Raw genomic sequence first — 27,029 nt, forward strand, 5'->3', positions numbered from 1 at the left:
ATGATGGGGTGCTGTAATTGCTTACCTGTAATGATGAATCCAGCAATGACTGTTAAGACAAGGACACAGTTCATATTTAATGATGTTACAGTCTGTAGATTAACAAGTCTTGTACAGTATCTTCTGTAAAACCTTGTGCTGTGACTCCGCCACCACAGAGCTGAAACTTATACCTTTTACATATGATTAAGTGCCAAGATTTTCAGGTCTTCTTGGAATTTCTTTGGCAAGAGATACCGTCTGAAAATGAATATTTTTGGCATTGTGTTGCTCAGTAAACAGGCTCTGCGGTATTTACAGACAGTTAAACGTTTGTGGAAAATGGCAAGTGACAGGTACACAATGGCTTCCCGGTATTGACGTTGAAGTGTGAGAATGGCCACAACCTGGCTTCAAAAATTGGCAGTTTACTGTACCCCATGCCAGGGCCGGCAACAGAAATCTTGGGGCCCGGTACACTAATTTCTCTGGGGCCCCCCGATGGCACACCAAGATTTTTATTACATTGATTGTGTTTTTATAATTAGAAATAAATGATAATTGATATTCACTATGCAATATAATATAGCAGGCCAGATGGGAGGGCGCAGCATTGTGCATCGTATGGTTCACTGTGTTGTGTGATGTCACTTAACGCATTAGTACTGGCAGTCGGACAGGTGACCAGACTGAGGGGGAATACTGTGAATACTGGATTGAGGTCCATGTAAGTTTCCTTCCAGGAAGCCAGGTGGGCAGGCACCTTTATAAACTATTTCTAGGGCAGCAGACATGCTTGCATCCCCTGAGCCCCTCAGAGCCTTGGGGCCCCTCACAAGGTTGGGGCCCGGTACAAGTGACCCCTTTGACCCCCCCCCCCCCCTTCCCCTGTCACCTGCCCTTCCCCATGCAGTGTCATTTCACAGAAGATCTGCAACTCCAGCATACTGATTGTCAGTAGCATCTTCAGATCTTACATGCAGCAGACATGATCTGGGTATGGGTCTTTAGGTTGACCCAAGAAAGGTTGACAGCCCTTAGGTCGACACTGGAAGGTTGACAGAAGGTCGACAGGGACTGAAGGATGACAGGGTCCTTAGGTCGATAGGCAGAAGGTCGACAATGCAGAAGACTGATGTATTTTTTAAATTTTTTTAGACGTCTAACTCTAGACGTCTAGTTCTGACACTGTCTAAGGGTAAGGCAGCCACTCGCATCGCTCGCTACGCTGGCAATGCTTCAGGCACGGTGTCTTGCTATGCTCGCAATGCTTCGGGCACTATTCTATTCTCCCCCCATGCCCTAGTGGATGGTAGGGAATGAACTACCACATGTTCTGGAAAGACAATGGGGAAAAGAAAAAAAAACCTTTGTCGACTTTCTGCATTGTTGACCTTCTACCAGTCGACTTAAGGACCCTGTAGACAGAGGCGTAACTACGTATTTAGCGCCCCCCCCACCGCAAATTTTTGGGCGCCCCCACTCCCCCTCCCCTCGCTGCCCCCCGCTGCTGTCTCTGCCGGTACCTGCTTGCCGTGCCCGGTGCCGTCACAGTACCGTCTCTCCCAGCACTGGCTAGTGGCTCCTGCTGCTATAATGAAAAGTCTCTTAGAAAATGGCGGCCCCCATACTGCAGACAGAAAACTGTCTGCAGTATGGGGGCAGCCATTTTCTAAGTGTCCGTTTTCATTATAGCAGCAGGAGCCACTAGCCAGCGCTGGGAGAGACGGGAGTCGGGACCGTGACGGCACCGGGCACGGCAGGCAGGTACCTGCAGAGACAGCAGCGGGTAACTATAGCCCCGCAGACCCCCGGCGCCCAAACTTTCTCTGCGACTCCCTGCCACCGCGAGGGCTGCAGAGCTATAGTTACGCCACTGCCTTTCGACCTTTAGCCCTGTCAACCTAATGCCTGTCGACCTTCCTGTGTCCATAGGCAAATGCAGGGGGGGTTCTGGTTGCCCGGAAACCCCCTTCCTCTTGGCAAGTGCCTTAAATTATGACAACATTAGCATATAATATGATTAATAGAGCTGCCAGCACATCATGCAGTGTAAGGGACAGAGCAGAGCTGCTGCACATGCCCAGTGTACCAGCTTCTTCTACCACATTTACTGTATGTGTGGATCTGAGCCCTCAAACATCGCACTGGACCAGAGAGCAGCTGCCAGGAGGAAGAGAAAGGAGTCTTACCATGAAGTGGGAGATTATGAGCTTAGAAAGTGCAGTATTGGTTCTATTATGATTGTGTATTATTCTGACATGTTTAACCTTTTCCTGGCCACTTATCTTATTTAAATGTTTAAAACGCTCCCTGTGTTAGAATGTGAATTTCGTCTCATTCCCTGTGTGTCAGAATGTGAATTTTGGGCACATTCCATGTGTATCAGGATGTGAATTTCGGCTAATTCCCTGTGTCAGAATGTGATTTATTTATTCATTCCGTGTGTCAAAATGTGAATTTCGTGGCACATCCCCTGTGCCAGAATGTGAATTTTGGCTCATTCCCTGTGTCAGAATGTGAATTTTGGCTCATTCCCTGTGTCAGAACGGCAATTTCGGCTCATTCTGTGTGTCAGAATGTGATTTTTTTTTTCTCATTCCGTGTGTCAAAATGTGAATTTTGTCTCATTCCCTGTGTGTCAGAATGTGAATTTTGGGCACATTCCCTGTGTATCAGAATGTGAATTTCGGCTCATTCCCTGTGTCAGAATGTGAATTTCAGCTCATTCTGTGTGTCAGTTTTCTTCTGCCACAGCAGGACACACCCCTTAATGGCAATAGTTATGCCCATAGGTGAAGTTAGACACACCCTCTGGGTGGAACATGACACACCCTCTCGTGCCTACTGCTCAAAAGTAGGCAAGTGTGCAGTACAGATGCTACTATACTGTATAGTCTTGCCTATACATACTATTTTTCTATCGATTTTGATGCCGCACATCAGGATCGAATCGAATGTGCTCGATTTCGATTCGATTTTGTTTATATATATATATATATATATATATATATATATATGCTGGAAAGCAGGGATGGGGAACCTTAGACCCTCCAGCTGTTGTCGAACTACATATCCTAGCATGCCCTGCTACAGTTTTGCTATTTGGCCATGCTAAAACTGTTGCAGGGCATGCTGGGATATGTAGTTCAACAACAGCTGGAGGGCCAAAGGTTCCCCATCCCTGCTGTAAAGAATTTGTTATGGGGCCCACAGAATTCTAGTTCCACCATTGTTCAGATAGATACATTTGCCCTAATGATCAAAACAATTTGGCCTAGTAAACAATATTGTTTTCTGTCAGCATTTACTGGGAGATTAATCACGCCTTCAAAAGTAGACAATCAAAGACGTTGACCTTCAAGCAATCACATTCTAGCTATCATTTTAAGGCATATATTATGTAATGATAGTGATAATCTGATTGGCCCTTATGTACAACTTCACCATTTGTGCTTAGAAGCTGTTAGAAATATCCCCATAAGGCATACCTCCCAACTGTCCCGATTATTTGGAGACTGTCCAGCTGTCCCTCCTGCGGGTGGGGGGTGGGGGGCAGTTGGAGGGAGCAGCGGTGATCACGGAAGAGATGTTGTGCACTTTTTTTTAAATGCATGGAGGAAGGGAGCAAGGAGCTGCCCAGTCGCTAGGGGACTTGTTGTACCTATTGTTCTCCGGTCAGTTGTGTTAGTTAGTTAGTTAGTTAGTTAGTTAGTTAGTTAGTTATTTAGTTAGCAAGGAAGACACAGATACACAACTGTATGTTTGCAATTCAGTTTATTTATGTAATTGCATCTCAGATTTTGGTTGCATTCTTGCAGCTCAGCCCTTTCGGATTATATGCTGCAGTTCCTATTAAATGACTCATTGCAACTTCACATGATTGCGGCGTGGAACAACCAGAGAACATATAATCCTTTGGTGGATTTTCTGTAAAAAAAAAAAAAAAAAAGAGATAAAAAGGAATACAAATAAATAAATTAGTTTACAAGTCCAGAGGCTCTGTAGTTTTTTTAAAGGGGCAATCTTGAACAAGGAAAAAACCATGCCTTGTAAGTGATTGCCCCTTTAAAAGCAAAATATATTTTGGCTGGCAACCAGCACGGCCGTTGACTGGGAAACGGTAATCTGTCAGACCACACTTAGGTCGACAGTCATTAGGTCGACCCCGGAAGGTCGACTGGCCCCAAGGTCGACAGGGTTAAAGGTCAACATTGGTCAAGGTTGACATGACTTAAGGTCGACATGGGCCAAGGTCAACATGGGTTTAGGTCGACAGTCGTGAGTTTTTTACTGTTTTTTTAGCCGACATGTGCCGTCAGGCGGTATTTCATGCCCTACCATCCACTAGGGCGTGGCGGGAGAATAAAATAGTGTGCCCGAAGCATTGTGAGCGAAGCGAGCGTTGCGAGGGGCTGCGGTTCAACTCTAACTGTGTCCATGTCGACTGTGTCGACATTCGGGTAAAAAAAAAACCAGTGAAAAACTCATGTCGACCTAATGACTGTCGACCTAAACCCATGTGGACCTTGGCCCATGTCGACCTTAAGTCATGTCGACCTTGACCCATGTCGACCATTAACCCTATCGACCTTGGGGACAGTCGACCTTCCGGGGTCGACCTAATGACTGTAGACCTAAGTCTGGTCTGACAGATGTACCACTTCCATCACATCCGTCCCAAAGACTATATTCAAGTTACTGTATATGTCTTCCATGACCTCACCTCTCAGCACAACGTAGTCTAGCTTTGCATGGTGTGATGTGTATTACATGTACATTTGCCGTGACCCAAATGTATTAATTACTCCAACCCCACAGGCCGTAGATGTAAAGTCACACTGGCACCAGTGTGGGTGACCATATATAAAAATAGACAACGGTATCTGCATCATTAATATGCTTAAATAGACTTAAATATATTAAGATGTCTCTGGTATGCACCTGAAATTTGGGGCATGGTCTCGCAATCAGGTGGGGTGTGCTACAATGACATCACTCCCACTAGACCGCATACTCCCATTTACGCCACTGTGCGGGCTTGGCCGGTGCTCTATGAGCTGCTGGCCGTGCCCCCAACTCTTCTGACTCCCTGAATAAACACTGTGCGCATGCGAGGTAGGATATAGCCATGAGGGGGGAGTGAGTACTCTTTACCCAGGCCTGGGTCTGATGGAGGGACCCGGGGCCTGATCCCCTCCTCCCCCTTTGCAGAGAGTAGGGCACAGAGAAAGATAGAGAACTAACTGTCACTGACTGTAGAAGCCTCTCTCCCTAGCCCAGGGGTGGGGAAACTTTTTGTGCCAAGGGCCATTTATATGTGGAAAAAATCCTTTGGGGGCCATATGTAAAAATTTATCGTACAAATTGTCCTGCTGCAGCCGTCCCACGCTCCGGCGGCTGCTGCTGAATATGACTGACAGTCTCCAGCTGCTGTTGATTAAGAGGAATCTCACGAGAACTACCGACCTCTCATGAGAATTCCCCTGTACTTGACTCCAGGCAAAGCGGGCCACTCAGACCGGCTAAGGGGGCCGCATATGGCCCCCGGGCCTGAGGTTCCCCACCCCTGCCCTAGCCCATCACACGCTCAGTGCTGTATGCTGAGCTGCGGGGAGTGCCTAGTGTCTGAATCTAAACCCCCCACGATTCAATGTCGGCATCTCTGCGTCAACATCTCCATTAATGTCGGCATCCAAATCGCCAGCACCTTAAGTGCATCCCGTAAGATATGATAAACAGCACCCCCAAGTTGTGATTTAGGGGTTTATACATGGACCAGTAAAAAAGACCAGGATTCCTTGGAGAAATTCCCTACTTCTCAGTGATTCCCTGCTCCATGGTTCAATCACAGCACCATACTTTTGTATGTTGAGTGCGATTTATAAAAGAGAGCTCAGTTGTCCACTTCTCCTGTGCGTTCAGATTCGCCATCTCAGGATTGCGTAATATGACCTTCAATGTGTAACGGGCAGGGAAGTGGCTAACTTCCTTGTCTTTTGCCCGGCATCCATTCTGAACTCCCAGCAGCCACTGCAGCCTCCTTCAGCTAAGCCATCAACGCAAACGCTAGAAAGACCTACCTTCACCTCCACAATACTTAGACTGTACCACTCCTGAAGAAAGAACCACTGGAGTACTGTACTTAAGTACTTAACAAAGCTCACATGCAGGATCACATGCAATATATAGCATGCGGTTCTTTCACCTATGATATATCTCATGAGATCCCAGCCAATCCTGTCCGCTTAGGATGCAATCCAGAGCATCGCAGGTTTCAGTGCGATGCTCATTGCATCGGACCTGCTGTCCAGTGCCGGATTAAGCAAGGGACGCCCCGGGGCCCCCACACATCAGGGTCCCCGACATTGGCACTGCTGCGACAGTGGCGGTGGGTGGCAGGCAGCGGTTACGGGCAGTGCGGGGTATGCAGGGGGTCCCTGCGACAGCTGGGCACTGCAGTCAGCGTTGGGGTCTCTGTGGCGGATGGGAAGTCAGCGGCGAGGTCCCAGCGGCAGATGGGAACTAGTAGCGCTACTAGTTCCCATCCGCCGCAGGGACCCCGCCGCTGACTGCCCATCTGCCGTAGGGACCACGAGGCTGACTTCCCATCCCCACTGCCCGGATCCTCACTGCCCAGGTGCCACCTGCCTCCGTGAGGGGAGGAGGGGCACTGCAATTTTGTTGTCCAGGGCCCTCAGACCTTAATCGGGCCCTGCTGCTGTCAATTACATGCTTTTTGGATGCTTTTCATGTAATTGATCGCCGAAATCGCAGAAAAAGAACCCAAATTGCATGTGAATTGTCCTAGCGCCACCTGCCCTTTCTCCAGCTACAGTACAAGACTAACTGGCCACATCAGGAATAAACAGGCGTAATTTAAATAAAATAAACAGTGAACTAAAAATATAGAATACAGCATTACCTGTGTAAGAATTAGTAAAGTTTAATTAATGATTTATCTGTGGTTAAAGGAATTACCTGGGCGAGATCCTTTGCCCGTATAAGTAAGGCACTGCGTTTTGTCACCGGTGCATTTGAAGGGTTTCGGTTCACAGTGAAGGCTATCCTGAACAAAACAGGAGTCGCACTGATACCCGTTCTCCGTTATATTGATCCAGGGCACTAATCATTGGAGGAAAAACATTTATTACACAGTATATTACATACCAAAAGATGGGAAAGATATTGTGGGGTATATACAATTGCTATCGGAACCGCCGTCTTGTTGGGAAGATGACAGTTACAACTTGAATAGGTCAGAGTTCCTTCGACTTATTCAATAAGCTCTGTTTTTCTGACGACAGGTCGGAGAATAGTCGTCAAATCTGACAGGTTTTGGCCCCGTTTACAACAATCTCAGTCTGACTCTAAAAGTCAGATTGAGGTAGGGAGGAAGGCGCCGGGTAGCAGCAGCAGCTGACCCGGCACCATCCTCCCGCCCCCGCGGTCCTCCTGCCCGCCTCCCACACCCTTCCTGTTTTCTCACCGGGTCCCGCTTCCGGGCTGGGAGAACAGCAGCAGCAGCAGCTGCTCACCCGGCACCGTCTTCGATGTGCCGCCTCCCATCCACCTCCCACCACCTCCTGTCTGCCTTCCGTCCACCTCCCATTGCCTTAGTCGCTCACCATGGCATATCCAAAAGTTGGATTTGGCTGCTAATTGAATAGCTCATATCGGATCCATTCCGACAAAAGAATGTTGGAACTAAATAATAATAATAATTAATAATAATAATAATAATAATAATAATATATTTTGGAGCTTCTGTTATTTGAACTTACTCTTTTTGCTCAAATCTTGAAAACTAAATGCAAGAAGTGATTCTGCCCATAGCAACCAATCAGATTCTGTCTCTCATTTATATGATCCAGTAGAGTAATTATAGACAGAGTCTAATTGGTTGCTATGGGCAACATCACCTTTTTAATTCCTAGAAGCTTTACTATATTTACTCCTCAAAGAACGTTGTATATTTGATTTTTAAAAATCATTTGTGAATAAAAAAAAACTTTAGAAAGTGTAGTGCCTTACTTACACATACTATGTCATGTCCCACGAAGTATGTGTCTTTATATGCTGTTCAGTTACTGTCATGTTATTATTGCAAAGCTTTGCATTCTTGTGAAAATTGTCCTTCCTTGTTCCTGTAGGGCTCTGATGTCATTAGCCCTGCCTTCTTCCCATCTCTATCTCATTGTATGTCTGCCATCTTAACCTTCAGTTGATTCCTGTTGAGCTCTGGCAAATTATTATCTTTTCACCTACTGTTTTTGTGCATTATTACAAGAATATCAGCTTGAAATAAACCCTCATCTGGATTCTTCACACATGCCTCTTCAGTTGAGTTGACACTGTCTGACAAAGTCTCCTGGTGTGAGTACTGGTTCACTATAGACATACACAGATGAACTGTCTTAAAGGCCTTACATTTACAGCCTGGTTATTGAGTCAGAACAGTGAAAAGATAGTTTATAAACTGCCAGATATACCAGCAAGCCAGCTGCAGCTTCTGCAGATACAAAGAAAGTAACTAGTTTGCCTGCAGTGTGAGGAGAAATCATCAGTGTTTTGCAGCCACACAGACAGCTACATCACACAGATTCTTCTAGCAAGCTACTGTACAAACTTACTCCAGTGTTATTTAGCTAAATTCTATCATGGCTGAAGGGAACACTGTGCAGCCTGTTCAAGATGAACACTATCTACAATCACAACAAGAAGAAGTTATGGATCTCAACTTACAGTCTAAACGCCCTGTTAAGCCTACATGGAAGGCTAAAGAGAATCTTGAAGGTAGGAAACATGAACTTTCTGCCCATATCCTAAACTTATGGCAAAAACTACAAAGTCACATGTCCACCATCTCTCAGCATGATTGTGATGTCTCACCACTAGAGGGAGCCCTAGGTCAGCTTTGTTCAGTATATGAACTTTACACAGTGAAATGTCAAGAATATGTTCATGTTTTGAAAACGCTTAATACTCACGATGCATTAAAGGAATTGCAAGGCTTCAATAATCTCAATTTAGATCGAGACAGTTTAGTATATGAAGTTAAGTCTAACACAGCAGCCAGAATCGCACAATTATTGGAAACATCATCACGCATTTCTGTGTCCACCAGACATTCAAAGCAATCATCTAAGTCACGAAGTTCAAAATATTCCATGCTTAGTGAACAACTTGTAAAGGCACGTGCAGAAGTAGAAACTGCTAAAATACAAGCCGACTTTGCAAAAAGAAAGGCAGAAATGCAAGCTGAAATGGAAGCCAGAGCAGCACGCGAAAAGGCTGAGATGGAAGCCAGAGCAGCGCATGGAAAGGCGGAAATAGAAGCTCTGGAGAAACAATGTGAACATGCCACAGCAATGGCACGTTTAAAGATTTTAGAACAAGCTGCCAGTGTAAGTGAAAGAGACAGCATCAATTTAAGTGAAGTGGATGCAGAGGATCCTCTTAAACGCACAAGAGACTACGTCCTAAGCCAGAACAGTGAACTCCTGATTGCTGAAAACATTCCTAACAGGGCAGAACAAAGGGACTCAGATCATTATTCAACAAACCATGTCCAAGGTCAGTACAATGCACACACCACAGTGCACCAAGGTCCAATGCCTCAAGAAGCTCCATATACAAATGTATGGTCGCAAACCAATATGCCAGTAAGTCACCAGATCCCTGGTAACCACACAGTTTCATATGCAGCGAGACCTATGGACTTTAAACCAGCTCCTAGGCTAAATGCCTATGCACCACCATATCTCCCTATGTCTCTTACCCAGAACACTACAAACAATATGAACAACCTTACTCAGCAGCCAGCATTATCTTGCCCAAAGTCAGAGAAAACAGACATGTCAGACTTCGCAAGATACATGGTTCGCCGTGAACTTATTAAGACTGGCCTCACTAAGTTTGATGATCAGCCTGAGAACTACAGAGGTTGGAAATGTGCCTTCAGGACCGCAATTAGTGACCTCGGCATTACTGCTGCTGAAGAACTAGATCTGCTGGTTACATGGCTTGGCCCACAGTCCACAGAACGTGTCAAGCGACTCAGATCTGTCCACATCGCTAATCCTGCGGCAGGCCTCATTGCTGCCTGGGAAAGGCTAGAAAGGAGCTTTGGAAGTCCTGAAGCCATAGAGAATGCTTTGTTCAAACGGCTGCAGAATTTCCCAAAAATATCCGGCAAGGACAATGAGAAATTTCAAGAGCTCAGTGACCTACTCTTTGAACTCCTGCTGGCCAAGGCTGATACTCACTTACCCGGCCTCAGTTACTTGGACACAGCTCATGGGGTAAACCCAATAGTTTCCAAGCTGCCGTACGGAATTCAAGAAAGGTGGACTACACTTGGGTCAAGATACAAAAGGGAAAATCAAGTCTCCTTTCCCCCATTTTCCTACTTCTGTGAGTTTGTCAAGAACATTGCAGAATCCAAGAATGACCCAAGCTTCTTCTATAGTGAGCCAAATCATCCTGGTTCGCTTTCCCCTAAGTATGATAGCCCACGTTCTAACTACAAGAACCATAGGGCGTCAGTGTCAGTGAATAAGACAGAAATCCTTTCCACACCAACATCAGCTCCTGACCAGAGCAACCAAGGTGAGGTGATCGAAAACCCTAATCGTCTGTGTCCCATACATAAGAAGCCACACCCCCTCAAGAAATGCATTGGCTTCAGAAAGAAACCACTCCAGGAACGCCTGGAACTTCTAAAGAAGTTTGGGGTATGTTACAGATGTTGTGCTTCCACTGAACATTTTGCTAAGGACTGTAAAACTGCTATTAAATGCACAGAATGTGACTGTGAGGACCACGTGCAGGCACTTCACCCATCTCAACTGAATCCTACACCACCCGCACATCTCCCTCCTATGCCAAGGCATGGCGGGGAGATTACAGATCAAACGGCAGGTCCCGCTACTATATCTTCTTCATGCACTAAAGTTTGTGGGGAAGGTCTTTGTGACAAATCTTGTGCAAAGATATGTCTAGTCAATGTATACCCCAAGGGACAGCCAGAGAAGACTCTAAAGGTTTACACCATCTTGGATGACCAGAGCAATCAGTCACTCGCAAGTCCAGAACTCTTTGATCTGTTAAAATTAGAAGGAGATATTTATCCTTACACTTTGGGTACCTGTAGTGGAATTACGGAGGAATCTGGAAGAAGAGCCAGTGGACTGGTTGTAGCATCTCTCAAAGACAATCTTGAGATACCCTTACCCACACTTGTCGAGTGTAACCAGATACCATCCAACAGAGAAGAGATTCCCACACCAGAGGTCGCTCTTCATCACATTCACCTAAGGCCTATATCCAATGAAATACCAAACCTCGACGAGAATGCAAAGATCTTACTTCTACTCGGTAGAGACATTCTCCAAGTACATAAGGTGCGTCAACATATAAATGGACCAAATAATGCTCCGTTTGCCCAACGCCTTGATCTAGGTTGGGTTATCATAGGCAATGTCTGTATGGACAAAATGAAGCCGCCTACTAAGATTTCCTCATTTAAGACAAACCTCTTGCCAAATGGTCGCAGCACTCACTTTCAGCCATGCCCACATCATTACTGGGCGAAAGAGAAGCTGGATAGCAGTAAATTACAGCATGATCATCACAATAATACGAACATAGTCCTGTCTCGGGATGACAGTCTTGGACTTACAGTTTTCAATTCAACAAGTGAGGATAACAAGTTAGCATATGCAAGAGAAGACAAAGAATTTCTCAAGATAATGGTCAAAGATTTCACTCAAGATGATTCCAACAGCTGGGTAACACCTTTACCTTTCCGCCTGCCAAGAGTGAAACTACCAAACAATCTACAACAAACAGTTGCAGACCCTGAACATGCAGAGGAGTTTCTCATTCAGTGTGTACAACAAGAAGTATACTGTCAAGAAATTGATAAGATCACAAAGGGAGCCACTCTATCCGAGAACAGTGCACTCTTTGAACTGAACCCAGGAATGGATTGTCACAAATTGCTAAGAGTGGATGGTCGTATAGCAAAATCCAATAAGACTGGAGCTGCTTTAATTCCTTCTGAAATCTTAGACCACAATGACATCTACAGGCGCCAGTGGAAACAGGTTCAACACCTGTCCAATGTGTTTTGGTATCCCTGGAAGACAGAGTATCTACACATGCTTCAAAGTCGTCATAAATGGCAGATGTCAAAACCCAACCTCCAGATCGGTGACCTCGTTCTCTTAAAGGACAAAGAGGCCCATCGCAATGACTGGCCAATGGGACTTATCACCAAGGTTATCCCAAGCGACGATGGAAAGACTCGTAAAGTGGAAGTCAAAGTCACCAAAGGAGGTTCTGTCCGAGTTTTCTTCCGTCCAATTAGTGAATTAGTGCTTCTTCTCCCAAAGGAAGATGTCACATAAAGACGAACTTGGCTACTAGATTCAGCTAATCATAGGAAGAAATTTACTACAAACTTCCAGCTATCATACCATCGACACCTAATTATTTGGATTACAGTGTGGGTTGGTGGAAGTGTTTGCAAGTTGCGACTTCCCCAATCCGAAGATGGGTTTGACACTTGGGACTTCAGTCACAAGATTTAGACTAAATGTTTTCTTATAATTATCTGTTATTGTTGCAGGTTCTCTTTGTTTACAGGTCTCAAGATCAATTCTGCACTTCACCAAATGACTTTATTATGTTTGAATTATCGTGAAATCTAAAGATTTCAGACGGGGAGTGTCATGTCCCACGAAGTATGTGTCTTTATATGCTGTTCAGTTACTGTCATGTTATTATTGCAAAGCTTTGCATTCTTGTGAAAATTGTCCTTCCTTGTTCCTGTAGGGCTCTGATGTCATTAGCCCTGCCTTCTTCCCATCTCTATCTCATTGTATGTCTGCCATCTTAACCTTCAGTTGATTCCTGTTGAGCTCTGGCAAATTATTATCTTTTCACCTACTGTTTTTGTGCATTATTACAAGAATATCAGCTTGAAATAAACCCTCATCTGGATTCTTCACACATGCCTCTTCAGTTGAGTTGACACTGTCTGACAAAGTCTCCTGGTGTGAGTACTGGTTCACTATAGACATACACAGATGAACTGTCTTAAAGGCCTTACATTTACAGCCTGGTTATTGAGTCAGAACATACTACAAACAATGTTACTTTCTACTTTCCAAATTTAGGGGGTTATTCTGGTTCACTCCTTCTTGCAAAATCCTTCTTAGATGGACAAAACCATGTGCACTGCAGGGGGGGCAGATGTAAAATGTGCAGAGGGAATTAGATTTGGGTGAGTTATTTTGTTTCTGTGTAGGGTAAATACTGGCTGCTTTATTTCTACACTGCAATATAGATCTCACTTTGAAGTAAAACCCCACCCAAATCTTATTCTCTCTGCACATGTTACATCTACCCCACCTGCAGTGCACATGGTTTTGTCCATCTAAGAAGGAATTTGCCAGAAGGAGTGAACCAGAATAACACCCTTAGTTTTTAAGCTAGTTCTACTGTAGTAACAAGAGGGATCAAATGACCAGAAGCTAATCTGATGCAGAAGAGGAGGAGGGAGCTGCCGTCCTACCCAGCAGGTGCCACCGCACCACTATGGCTGGTTTCACACACATTTCGGTTTTGACCGGACGGAAAAAAGCCGGACCCACTTTGTCCGCCTTTTAGCCGGATTTCTGGACCTTTCACATGGTCCGGTTTGGAGATCCTGTGGACCCGCCCCCTCGTCACATGGGGGTGGGTCCAAACAGTTTGACTGGCATTTCCAGTCTGATGGGGTGTACGCCCGCCCTACTCGTCACATGGGGGCGGGCGTAAGTATCCGGTAATCTCCGTGGTGTGTGAAGGCACCCATTACCTTCCACACCACACTGAATGGGCAGAACACTGCAGTGGTAAGATCCGGCTGCTACCCGGCGGCCGCGCCGTGACTGTCCAGTGTGAATGGACACAGAGCTGTCCATCACACACTGTAGGGGCGGCACGGCTTTTAAGCCGTGCGGTAATTTCCCGTCCGGCAGGAGCCGGACAGTGTGAAACCGCCCTAAGGATCTGCCTAATGGATGTAAAAATGATCACTTCACATGAGGCCCTGTATCTTCACTTTTCTTAATGTTAGGGTTGGTCTCTCCAAAACAAAATTATTTGTTCCAGCAGGAAACATAAAAAAGATCTTCAAATGTTTTTTTTGTGGTACTGTACATTGTTCCCTTGAGGAGACATGAGGCACTCTTCTGTTGATTTGCCATTGCCACTGACCCTTAATGTATTTTGTACACAGTATATTAGCAACCCCCAATATTACTGTAGGTGATCGCACGGCTGCGAATTTGCCAATCCAGCGAGTTTTTGCGATTACCTGATCGGGGTATGGATCATTGGGTCGACCTAAAGATGGTCGACAGTCCTTAGGTCGACACCACTAGGTCAACATACTGCAAGGTCGACAGGAGTCTAGGACGACATGGGTCAAGTTTCCACAGGTCATAAGGTCGACACAAGCAGTAGTTCGACATGGTCTAGGTCGTCAGTCAAAAGGTCGACCTGGTTTTTTTAACAGGTTTTTTTTTTACCGAATGTCGACACAGTCGACATGGACACAGGGACACAGGATTAAGTGCACCAGGACCCCTCACACTAGTTTGTTCTCCCACCATGCCCTAGTGGATGGTAGAGCACAAAATACCACGTGTCAGCTCAAAAAACAGGTAAAGACCCCATGTCGACCTTTTGACTGACGATTTGGACCATGTCTACCTAATGCTTTTGTCGACCTAATGACCTGTCGACCTTGACCCATGTCGACCTAGACCCCTGTTGACCTTGCAGTATGTCAACCCAGTGGTGTCGACCAACCGACCGTATCCCCATGATCGTAGGGCTATTCAATTTAGCAGCCCAGTGATCAGGTCTGAATAACCCTCATTATTGCCACTTAGAAGATTTGCAGACGGAGGAGTAAAATTAGCGTAATACTCACTCTCAATGATTCCACAATTGCAGCTGTCTCCATTGCAGCATTCAGTGTAAAGTTCCATCGAAAAGCCATAGGATTCAAAAGAATAGTAATTGCCGCAAGTAGCGTTATCCGGCAAGCACGATTTCTTCACTGTCGTTATCAAGTTACCACCTGGGAGAAAAAACAAGGCCAAAATCTTGTAGGTCTGCTGTTAATCGCTCTTTATACTTGTCTCTAAGGGGGGGATTCAATTGGGCGTGAGGTTTTCTCCACATTAAAACATTGTGCCCAATTTAGGCTTACTGCCAGAATATCTGCTCACCATACCCAGGGTATCCAATAATAAAAAAAAAAAAAATAATGGCTGCAGGGTATTAATTTGCTTCATGTCTTTCAATACAAACTTGGAGAGAGATAAAGTACAGTAGAAAATCATTTAGCGCCTGTCATTTTCCAAATACAGCCTGTAACTTGGATTGTATCCGGAGTCGTCATTAAATATTCCAACCGGTTGCTGTGATTGGTGAACGGTACCAGAATTGTAATCCCAATGACAGCTAGCGGCACCTGAATAGGACATACTAGTTGGTAGGTGTAGTGAGGAATGTTTGGGTTTGACAAACATTTTACCCAGTAAAATGGAGTGGGCGTGGCCAACTGGCAAGGGTGGGGCCTCCGGGAGGGGGCTTTTCCACTCCCCATGAAAAAAATGAAACAAGAGGGAGAGGATGGACTGTTGGCTCCATGCAACGGGGGAGTGGGAACTGAACCCCTCTAGCAGACCCAGGCTCTGGTAAAAAGTACCCCCTCCCGACTCTACTGTGTGCAGTGATTTGATGTGAGGAGGAGAATCGATGCAGATGAACTGAGAGTAATATAAGGGGAGCAGCATAGTACCCCCCCCCCCCCCCCGCAGTACAGAGTAAATCAGAAGATGAGTGATGTTACTGAACACAGGGCAGCTGCCGGGACACATCAATTCTAGGTTTTTTTCAGCTGGGGCAGATAGGAATTTAGGTATCTGCCTCCTGAGTAGGGTGGCCAATCCTGGAATCAGCTTGATCCCAGGATTTGAGGATTTGGCCCAAAAATGTTCGGGTTTCAATCACCAATCCCGGGATTAGACTGCGCATGTGCAGTCTAATCAGGGGCGTTACTAGGACCATGTGGGCCCCATAGCAAAGTCCTGAAAGGCCCCCCCCCCCCCCCCATTGTCACTGCAATTTAAGAGCGAAGAAAGGGTATCATGGAAAGAGGGAAATACAAGTAGAGAGTGCAGGTGCCAGGGAGAGAGAGATAGAAAAATATGAGAGAGAGACAGAGTCAGGAGTAGAGTGAGAAAAGTGTCAGTGAGAAAAAGGGAGAGAGTGCAAGGAAAATAAGGGAGAGAGAGAGAGCGCAAGAGAGAGAGAGAGAGAGAGAGAGAGAGAGAGAGAGAGAGAGAGAGAGAGATATGACACTACCTGACTACAGTAAAGGATTGGGGGGGAATAGAAGGAGCCTTATATGGGGGCATTGATGGGCAGTCAGACAGACAAGTGGAATATAAACAGACGGACAGAGGCATAAATGGACGGACCCACTGCCACACACACAGAAATCACTAACCATCACACATGCACCCACTGTTACATACACAGCCACTGTCACATATACCGTCACTGTCAAACACATACGCAGCACGCGCCCACTGTTACATACACAGCCATTGTCACACACACACACAGCATGCACTCGCTGTCACATACACAGCCACTGTCACACAAACAATGGCCACGGTGCTCACCATCCCAGGCCAAACGCAGTTGTCTACCGCAGGGGTCTGTGTGTGCTCTCTGCTCCATGTATATGGCTATCATTGGTGGATATCAGCAGCTGTCTACTGCAACAACACTTGAGGGAGGAACGAAAAGCAGTGCGAATCTCCGGGTACCAGTGCTACTGTGCTTGATTATACCATACTGCAAGCGTAGAAGTTGTAGCGCTGAGTCCCGCCATGGGTCCCTCTGCCTGGTACAGGAAGTAGCACAAGGTCACGCCGCAGGTCCCTCTGCCCGGCTTCTCGTACTAATGCAGGAAGTAATAATGCGGGCTGGGGTCACGCCGCAGGTCCCTCTGCCCGGCATCTCCTAGACTCCTACCGATGCAGGAAGTAATAGTGCGGGCCGGGTCAGGCCGTGGGTCCCCCTGTCTAGCGCCTAAGCGACACCGCACTTTATTATTTTCCATTTTAAAAAAGGACCAACTTCAAAAGGGTGCAGGGGATAACTTGCTGGGATCCTCGGGCCCCCCAAGCGGCCGGGCCCCATAGCAGTTGCATCCCCTGCACCCTCTATAGTTACGCCACTGAGTCTAATGCTGGGCAGCGTCTGAGCACTCATTGAGATGCTGCCTGGCTGTACCCGACCCCGGTGTGTGGCCTGCGCAGCCTGACCTGTGAGTATCATGCTGCGCAGGCCGCACTGTCACATCCCCACTTCCAGCCACACCATCGCAGCCACACCATCGCTTCCCCGCTCCCGGCTGTACCTCCTGCTGTACTGATGCTGCTGCCGCCGCCATCTGCCTAGAGGCACTGGACTGCAGCCCTGCTGTTCTTTGCTCAGCTCCCGGCTGCCCGCCCATGCAAGTACATCTGCGTGGCGGCAGGTGTTGGGGTGACGGGACCTGTTTTTTTTTTGTTATGCCAATCCTGGAAATCCCGGGATTGAGCATTTTTTAATCTTGGGATGGAAAAAATGCCCCGGGTTTGTCTTCCCTACTCCTGAGCTTCTTGGGAGGCAGTATAGAATGCTGCCTGGTCTCCATGATTGTGAATCACACACAGACAGAGTGACCAGGCAACATTCTCTTCCTGCTTCCCAGCCTGTAACATTGAATGGCTGTCAGCATGCTGATTGGTGGTTGGCTGGAGATATCTACCAATAAAAGTCCAGCATTCTCTATCTGACTCTCAACTGCAGCCAAACAGTGAATGACTCCCAGCATGTTAATGGATGGCTACGGCCATCCACCAATCAGAGTGCTGACAGCCATTCACTGTATGAAAGCAAGTGGAGAGATGGGATGGGACCACAGAAGGGGTGTGGTTTTTTTTTCTCCTTTTTCCCGTGAATGGGTGTGGGCTTTGCCCAGGGCCTAAGCCTGTTAAGACAGCCCTGCCTATAATATACAGATGTAGCGCCTCTCTTCTTTACAGGGGCTTGAGATTCCACTGCCGGCTACCGCCAGGGCGCGCGCGCACGAGACGCTCGAGCGCCACGTGGCAACGAAGCCTGCTGGGGGTCCCCCGCCGCTACCGCCGGTCCCCCTTGCCCCCGACCCCCCCCCCAGTGTCTCCCTGAAGTGGAGACCGGCTGCCGTGATACTGGGATGCGTGTGCGTGTGAGACGCACGCGCGTCCCAGTCCCTATCGCCGGCGCTCACCAGTGAAAGGGATCTGGCGGGCGCCCGGCAAAGACGACCAGCACTACATCTGTATTTAATCCTTATTACCTATGCTTTTACGTTCGCTAAGGACATTCATACCTACAGAACATATCTTCTTGCTTTGACACCACCGCATAGGACCACATTTATGGACACACAGCTTAGATACTTTCAGTACTTACCTACGTTATTGTTTTCAATGACTTTTGCACAAGTGACTTCTCCATTTTTGCATTCACAAGGGTCCCCTGTACAATCCGGGCCAAACGCCTTACATGTGTAACAGCTCAGAGCTGCCCCTAAGGAAAAGTCATCAGAAGGTATTATTTCTATTACACTTTCTATGTCGCTGACAAAGGCTGCGGCACTACAGGTGTAACAAAGAAACTATTTTTGCTGGGCCACTTCTTATTAGTTATATAACATTTGACAATTAAAATAGTTTATTCAAAATTGGATAAAAAGACATGAACGACATATAACATACGTGACACACTGTGTGGGATTGTTTTGATCCCACGTATAATCTCATATATATATATATATATATATATATATATATATATATATATATATATATATATATATATTGGAGTATCAAACTATGGGCCTTACTCTAGTTTACTCTTTCTGACAAAATCCTTCTTAGATGGACAAAATGTGCAGAGAGAATTAGATTTGGGTGAGTTATTTTGTTTCTGTGCAGGGTAAATACTGTCTGCTTTATTTTTACACTGCATTATAGATCTCACTTTGAAGAAAAACCCCACCCAAATCTAATTCTCTCTGCACAAGTTACATCTACCCCACCTGCAGTGCACATGGTTTTGTCCAGCTAAGAAGGATTTTGTCAGAAAGAGTGAACTAGAATAAGGCCCAAAGCACTTAAATAAGGATGCATAGAAAGTCTGAGGAAACAGTTGTTATTCCCCTTAGACTGCATTCATATTGTACACATGGGGAAAGTACATGGTGAAAAGATATATTATCAGGTTTCCGAATACTTGCTGTGCAGCATCATATGTATTACATTGGATGCGGCATGGTTTCATCTGTTTGCCCAATATTATATATAATAGTTGAGAAGTATAGGGTCAGTGAAAGTAAGAAAAGGGCCTGCACCGTGAACAAGCCTACCAGGCGAAACGATATCGTCGGCATTTAGGGTATGCGCTGTGCGCACAGTGCAACCCTGTTAGATGAGTCCCGTATCCATCTCCTAAAGACAATTCATTCAGCATCTTAGAACGCAGCCCCTCTGCACACATATAATCCGGCATATGAAATCCGTCAATTTCTCATAGACCGTGTGCCCCCGCAATTACTACAGCAGCCACACGGGTGACAGGACACTTTGGAGCCTCGGTGTACCTCCTGCTCTGCCAAAGGGAACCGGCAGCAGACAGGGGAACAGTATAGCTACATCATATCAACGCCGCTCAACAGGATGGACAACATTACCTATTACCGTTTTCTCATATATGCGGGTGACTGGCAGCCTTACAGGATTAGCGCAATACTTTAAACATCAATCCGCGCAAAAAGAGACTTTTTGCTACAGCAGACATTGTCAGAATCTGAATCCACTGACTGCACCCCCCTCATCTGATGCATGGGAAGTGGTAATGTAACCAAAATAAATTTTGATTTATGACACTTAATTGATTCCAGATTTTTCTCACTTGTTACTGCACATTACTATGTAATACTATCACCATTGAGGATAGTGATATGACTCAGCAGTGTCTGCTGGTGCTGTCACGGAGAAGGGGGGGGGACGCGAAGGGAGGAGGGAGCAGCAGCAGAAGGGAATCCTTCTGCCTCTGATCTCCGCTGACCACATCTCCTGCTCAGCACTGGGGGAAGCTGCTGGTCACAGGAGCATGCTCCTGCGACCAGCGTCCATTAGGGAGTGCACATTGGAGCGCGCAGCTGGCGATTTATCGCCAGCAGCACGCCGAATCACTGGCAATATTTCCAGCGATTTCAGCCAGTATTGCCCTGCAGGGCATGCTGGGATGTGTAGTTCAACAACAGCTGGAGTGTCAAGGTTAGCCATCACTGGGCTAGAGCGACTGTAAACGTCAGTCAAACTTCCTGTGATATATTGCATACGATATATCGCGTGCGCAAAAAGCTCTCTTTTTTCCATCCGATTCCGATAAGTCACAGGTGCAGTACGACTAGCCTAGGGGCTCCTATCCGGCACTCACAGGACCGCACATCAGATCGGATGGAAAACACAAACGATGTGGCACTTTTCAGGAGATATATGCACCCGAATGGTCGGAATCGGCCAAAATCATGCAAAATCGTTCTAGACTCTGCAGGGAATACAGGGAGAGTGCTACTATTTCAGGGGGTCTCCTGCAGAATGCAGGAGGGAAGAGAATTATGCAGTACACTGGGATATGTACTATATATCTAAGTTATAAAGTCTGAGGCAGATAGCGAATTGCCAGCAATGCAATCATGGGGCTCTGTAATTGCTCACCTGTAGCGATGAACCCAGAGATGACTGTCAGGATGACCAGGGCGAACTTCATGGTAAATGGTACGGAAGCAGGCAGATTAACACGGTGTATCTTCTCTATGTCTTGTGTTGTGAGTCTGCTGCACCAGAGCTGAAACTTATACCTGTTCTTATGATAATGTGCCAAGATTGACATTTGTTCTTTGAAATCTGTTGGCAAGAGATACCATCTGAAAAGGAGTATTTTTGCCATTGTTGGCTAGGTAAACAGGCACAGGGGAATTTGCATAAGGTTAAAAGTATGTGGGTATATACAGAACGGCGTCCTCGTTTGGGTGTTTATGTAGGGCAATGACCACAGAATGGCATACCTCCAAACATGACCCTCTCCAGGAGGGACACAATGCTCTGTTCCTGGACTTCCCTCTTGATGTATAATTGCCATCACCTGTGTTGCAGCAGCTTTCTCACCAACTACCTGTTCAACAAGGTGACTGCATCATACATTAAGAAGAAAGTCCAGGAGCAGAAGAATGTGTCCCTCATGTAGAGGGTCATGTTGGGAGGTATGGACTGGCTTCCAAATGATGCAGAAAAATTGGCATTTTATTTCAATAAATAATACACGGAGTGTCTAGAATTGTCAATTAACCCCAGAAACTCAATTACTCATAAATAAATAATAAAGAAACACGAAGGGGAGTATTTATGAAAGCATGGGAAGAGATACAAGTGGAGATATTTAAAGCACTAAACAATCAGCTTGTAATGATGGTCATACATTCGACCAGGGGTAGCCAACTCCAGTCCTCGAGAGCTACCAACAGTTCACATTTTCCAGACAACCTAGCTGCTGCACAGGTGCACTCATTACTCACTAACACATGTTAAAAAATCCACAGGTGGAGCTAATTACTTCACTTGTGATTCTGTGATGAGATCTGGAAAACATTAACCGTTGGTAGCTCTCGAGGACTGGAGTTGGCTACCCCTGCTCTAGACAACTGTATCCTACCATCCAACTAGGTGGATGGTTGGACTGAAAATCTGGTAGTGTATGGGAGCAAATGACAATCAGCAATTTGCTTGCAAACCTAGGAAAATGGACAAAGGCGGAGATTCTCTAAACTAAAAATGTGGTAAAAAACCCTGTTATCAGGGTTTTTACCGCATTTTGGGATGCTCTACGCATCCCCCACCGGGTTAACGTGATGGGGGGCATCGCCAGAAAAATCTGGCGATGCCCCATAGATGGGGATGGGCTTCTAACGTGACCCACCTCCGACCCGCACCGACCCACCACCGACCCCTCCTCACCTGTGTTCGGGTAGCACAGAGCTGTGCTGCCCGGACCTGTGACCTCCTCCTCCCTGCACTATGATCCTCTTCTGTGTGCAGGGAGAAGGAGAGCTTGGCGCAGCAGCAGCATCGCCGGGTAAGGGAGAGCCACCGCTGACTCTCACCGCAAAGGACAGCTCTTAACGCAAGAGCTGTCCTTTGCCATAATTATCGCATATGTTACAGCATATGCGATAATTATGTATGCGATGAGCAGCGAAGGGGCGGAGCTGGGCTGCGGATGTTTGAACATCCCGCCCAAAAACAGCAGTCAAATTGTTATAAGCCCCTGTTCCAGGATTCGCATTCGTAACGCGAATTCCATATTTTGCCACACCATAATGTCCATTAGACCTTATGCCACACACCATAATGCCTATTATACATTATGCTGCACACCATAATGCCCATTCCATATATTTTACCACACAGCATAATGCCCACTATATATATGATACCACACACTGTAATGCCTATTACCTATTATGCCACATAAGTGCTGCTTACCTACATGATAGTTGCCAGGGGGTTACAATGCTCATTACCAGGGGGTTACATGCTCATTTCCACAGGGATTAAATGCGGGCATGAGTGTGGGTGGGCGTGCAGCCAGGCATGAGTGCGGATGACGTGCGCGCATTGGAGGAGAGACCGGAATCATCCTGGATGGGCATGCATTCGACCAGCAGCTGTCAGACTGCATTATTTGAAAAACTTTAGTAGACGTGGTTTTGCGCCCTGAGGGATGCTGCCTAAGCAGTTCTACTGGCTCTAACACACCGCAAGTACTTAATACAACAATTGTGAAAAACCGCCTTGGGCGCCTCCCTCTATAAGAACAATCTCCTATACTGAAGGACACTCTGTCAACAATTGATTGGAGGTGAACACCAACGCCTGATGAACACCAACGCCTGATGAACACCAACGCCTCCTCTGATGTTTATCTCTCTTAAGTCTCCAGACTGACCTTATAAAGAGGCCCTATGATCACATAGGGGGTATCTTTAGCAGGTGTGCTATATTTCTACTTCTAACACCCAACTTTCCCTTCCAAACAGATACTGACCTTCACTCTGGGCCCTATATACATATAGGGGTTTCTTTACCTTCTAGACATCAAATACCTCTTCCCAAAAACATCAATCACCACCGAATAAACCTCACCCATTATTGAGGCTCTATATGCCTCAAAAGGTTTATTTTTTGTAGATATCCCACAATTGGAACCATCAACACAAGAGGAGTCCACGATCCATAAAAAGTTCATTTTTAAAACAGGTAAAACAATCCGTAAAAACATAAAACAGCACCACAGTAGCCCAGATCCAATCACTCCTATACCTTGTCCGGATAATGAATGAAGCGTCACCAGCTGACAAAGGTAAGGTCCAGGCTGTCTATGATGTCACTCCAACCACCACCAACATGTTTTGGGCTGAACAGCCCTTTTTCAAGGTGCATTATTTGCCTGCCCGTCCATCCAGTTTGATCACAGCAGGTGCTGCGGGAGGATGAGCAGGGGGTGCCAGACATTAGAGGCTGCTGGACAGTGTGTGGGGGCCCCTGTATCTCCTGATCCCTCAGTTGTGTTCCTGCCTCTTTTGTTCTGGTCCTGTCACTTAAGTCCTAACTCTGTTCCTGTCACCTGTATCCTGACCCTGTCGCCAATTTATTTCCCTCTTTGTTCCTGTCACCTGTATCCTGTCCCCACTATTCTGTCCCTGCCCCCGCTATCATGTCCCTGTCCCCCCTTTCTCCTGTCCCCATTGTTCTTTCTCATAACTGTTCCATCTATTCTGGTCCTGTCACCTCTGCCCCCCCCCCATATCTGTCCTACCCTCAATGTCCTGTCCCTGTCACCAAACTCCTGCCCTGGTACCTCTGTTATGTCCCTACTGTTATGTCCCTTTCTTCTCTGTCATAATATTGTCTCCTCTGTCCTGTCCCAATCACCCCTCTCTTGCCCTCTTTGTTATGTCCTGTTCCTGTCACATCTGTCCTGGTCCTGTTACCTCTGTCCTGGTCATGTCACCACTATGCCTTTTATTTTTATTTTTTTTCATATGGGGCTCCAATGTTTATGTTTTGTTTTTTTTAACCTCTCATGTCAATGGGGGGGGGGGGGGGTTGCTATCAAGATTAGCGAAAAATTCTGCATGGTCGAGAACATGTGGATTGGTAAATTACCTACTAATCCATGTGTATTTGGCTAAATTGTGGACATTTTAGCCTGGTTACACATACGTAGGGGTACATTTACTAAGATGGGAGTTCTATTGAAGATGGAATCTGATTGGATCCTATGGGCAACATCTCATCTGCAATAGAACTCCCATCTACCCCATAGGGTCCTCTCAGCTCCCTCTAACCTACACAATCACTGGCTCCTCCCTTCTCTCATATGTTCTTCACTGCTTTCATGCTGCTAGCACTGTGCCATGTAGCCCTGCCCCCCAGCTCAGACTCCGCCCCTTCCCCTCTCCTTTGTGTTTTATACAACTTGCAGTGTGCTTTGCATTGTAGCTACAAAACCAAAGTTGGTGGGCCCCCACTGGGAGTGGGGGGCCTGGGGACTGGTAATGTACCACCTGAGTGCTCTCCCACAGCCACCCTTAATCCTACTCTGAATCTAAAGTAATTTAATTAGTTTGAGGACATTTATCCTAATGGCCTCAGCTATATTATTAATTAGAATAGTATTATTAGCATACGTCCCAACTTTGGGTCAACTTGATTCGGGACCTGTGTGCGGTGAAGCCGCTCGTGTCCGAAAAGGGGGCAAGGCCTTGCGTTATGACACGTCCTAAGGCCGCGCGCCCGGTTTTCGCCGCTCTGTGTCGCTGAATAGACGCTGTCGCACGTGCACAACATCTATTCTCTTCATGCTGGGGAAGGAGGCGACGACTCCCAACTGCACCCATCCCCCCCCCCCCCATCGTGGGACAATCGCAGCCCTAGGTGGGACGCGGGAACGTCCCCAAATACCGGGACGTACCCGCGGTAAGCAGGACAGTTGGGAGGTATGTTATTAGTATTATTTTATATTCTTCCTGTGCTTTGAATATGTTCTAGATTATGCTTTTATTTTTCATTCAGAATCAGTAAGTTTATTTTTATACAGTATGTGGCTGTATTTTACTATTTGACTTCTTTCTCTTATAGTTATTAGGACTTTTTTTGTTATTTTGTAACCTTAACTGCTGTGTGGTTGTCAGTGCAGCTGGAACACATGGTACAATACTCTAGATTGGGGTTCCTGATTGGTTCATATGGTGCCTCTGTATCCTGGGAGTGTGGTATTGGCTCCCACCCATACAGCTTCAGTCGCTGATAGGTGAACATTGCTATTTGGCTATCAGTGATCATCATAGGTGTGCGCACATTAAGTGTTAGGGGGGGCACAGGCACCCCTATTGCTGTCCCCACCCTTATAAACACCTCCCTGCTGCTAGCAATACCTTTCGCCAAAGACTTTTGCTTTTTAGAACTGTTTCGTATTGTTACTTGTACTAGACCAGCGGTTCCCAACCCGTGGTACGCGTACCACGGGGGGTACGCGCTGTCCTCCCATGGGGTACGCGACGCCGATGGTGGTAATGGCGGCTGCGTGACCCGGCACATACGCCGGGTCACGCCGCCGCGGCTGGAAGAACCCCATGGTCATGCGCAGACGCGCTGTAAGGAGACCGCCGCGCCTGTAATCAATCCGCCGTGGCTGGAAGGACCCCCGGAGCATGCGCAGTCGCACTGGAAGGAGACCACCGCGCCTGGAATAAAGACGCCGCGCCTGGAAGGACCCCCGGAGCATGCGTCTTGCAGAAGGACACCGCCCTGGCGCCCTGCCATGAAGAAAGCCACCGCGCCTGGAAGGAAGGAAGGACGCCATCGCTGGATGTGTGGATTGATGCCAGGTTAGTAGGCTGTCATCTTTAATCATAGGCGTGCGCACGGGGGGGTGTCGGGTAGGGGTGCCTTCTCCCTCCCTCCTCCTGGAGCGGAGAGGAGAGTGGGCGCGCCATCTTTCCCCTCTCCTCCCTCCACTGTGCCTCAGTCCCCTGCCTCAGTGCCGCTGTGCCCCCTGCAGTGTCCCTCGACTGCAGTGTGCCCCAGTGTCCCCCAACTACATTGTGCCCCAAGCAGAGGTGGAACGATCAGCTCGGCGTTCCCCTCTGACGTAGATCAGCTCTGCACTTTTAGTAGGAGCTCAGGAGAGATTACCAGGTCCGGCATTTGTGGGGCATTGTTGGCACTGTGTGGCATACTTGTTACTGGCACTGGGGCATTGCTGGAACTGTGGGGCATACTTGTTACTGGCACTGTGGAGCATTGCTGGCACTGTGGGGCATACTTGTTACTGGCACTGTGGGGCATTGCTGGCACTGTGGGGCATTGCTGGCACTGTGGGGCATACTTGTTGCTGGCACTGTGGGGCATTGCTGGTACTGTGGGGCATACTTGTTACTGGCACTGGGGCATTGCTGGCACTGGGGCATACTTGTTACTGGCACTGTGGGGCATTGCTGGCACTGTGGGGCATACTTGTTACTGGCACTGTGGGGCATTGCTGGCACTGTGGGGCATTGCTGGCACTGTGAGGCATACTTGTTGCTGGCACTGTGGGGCATTGCTGGCACTGTGGGGCATACTTGTTACTGGCACTGTGGGGCATTGCTGGCACTGTGGGGCATACTTGTTGCTGGCACTATGGGGGCATACTTGTTGCTGGCACTGTAGGAACATTGTTAGCACTGTGGGCGCATACCCAGTACCATGGGGTCATACCTGGCACCGTGGTGGCATTCCCGTTTCTGGCACTGTTGGGGCATACCTGGCACCATT

General features: G+C 47.1%; 1 protein-coding gene across 1 annotated transcript in view; it reads right to left on the reverse strand.

The window, feature by feature from the left end:
• Positions 1 to 3,775: 3,775 nt before the first annotated feature.
• The window catches only part of LOC146041509 (phospholipase A2 inhibitor and Ly6/PLAUR domain-containing protein-like), a 41,606-nt gene continuing 18,352 nt past the window's right edge, over positions 3,776 to 27,029 (reverse strand). Inside the window, exons 2-6 of the mRNA XM_083161474.1 lie at positions 20,871 to 21,059; positions 18,559 to 18,675; positions 14,969 to 15,118; positions 6,961 to 7,104; positions 3,776 to 3,909 (exon numbers count right to left, since the gene is read on the reverse strand). Of these exons, the coding sequence (XP_083017600.1) occupies positions 3,776 to 3,909; positions 6,961 to 7,104; positions 14,969 to 15,118; positions 18,559 to 18,675; positions 20,871 to 21,045 (720 nt within the window). The 5' untranslated portion in view covers positions 21,046 to 21,059. The remainder of the gene's footprint in view (positions 3,910 to 6,960; positions 7,105 to 14,968; positions 15,119 to 18,558; positions 18,676 to 20,870; positions 21,060 to 27,029) is intronic.

Source organism: Crinia signifera, chromosome 19 (assembly GCF_055691185.1).
Source record: "Crinia signifera chromosome 19, ASM5569118v1, whole genome shotgun sequence".
Lineage (NCBI taxonomy): Eukaryota > Metazoa > Chordata > Amphibia > Anura > Myobatrachidae > Crinia > Crinia signifera.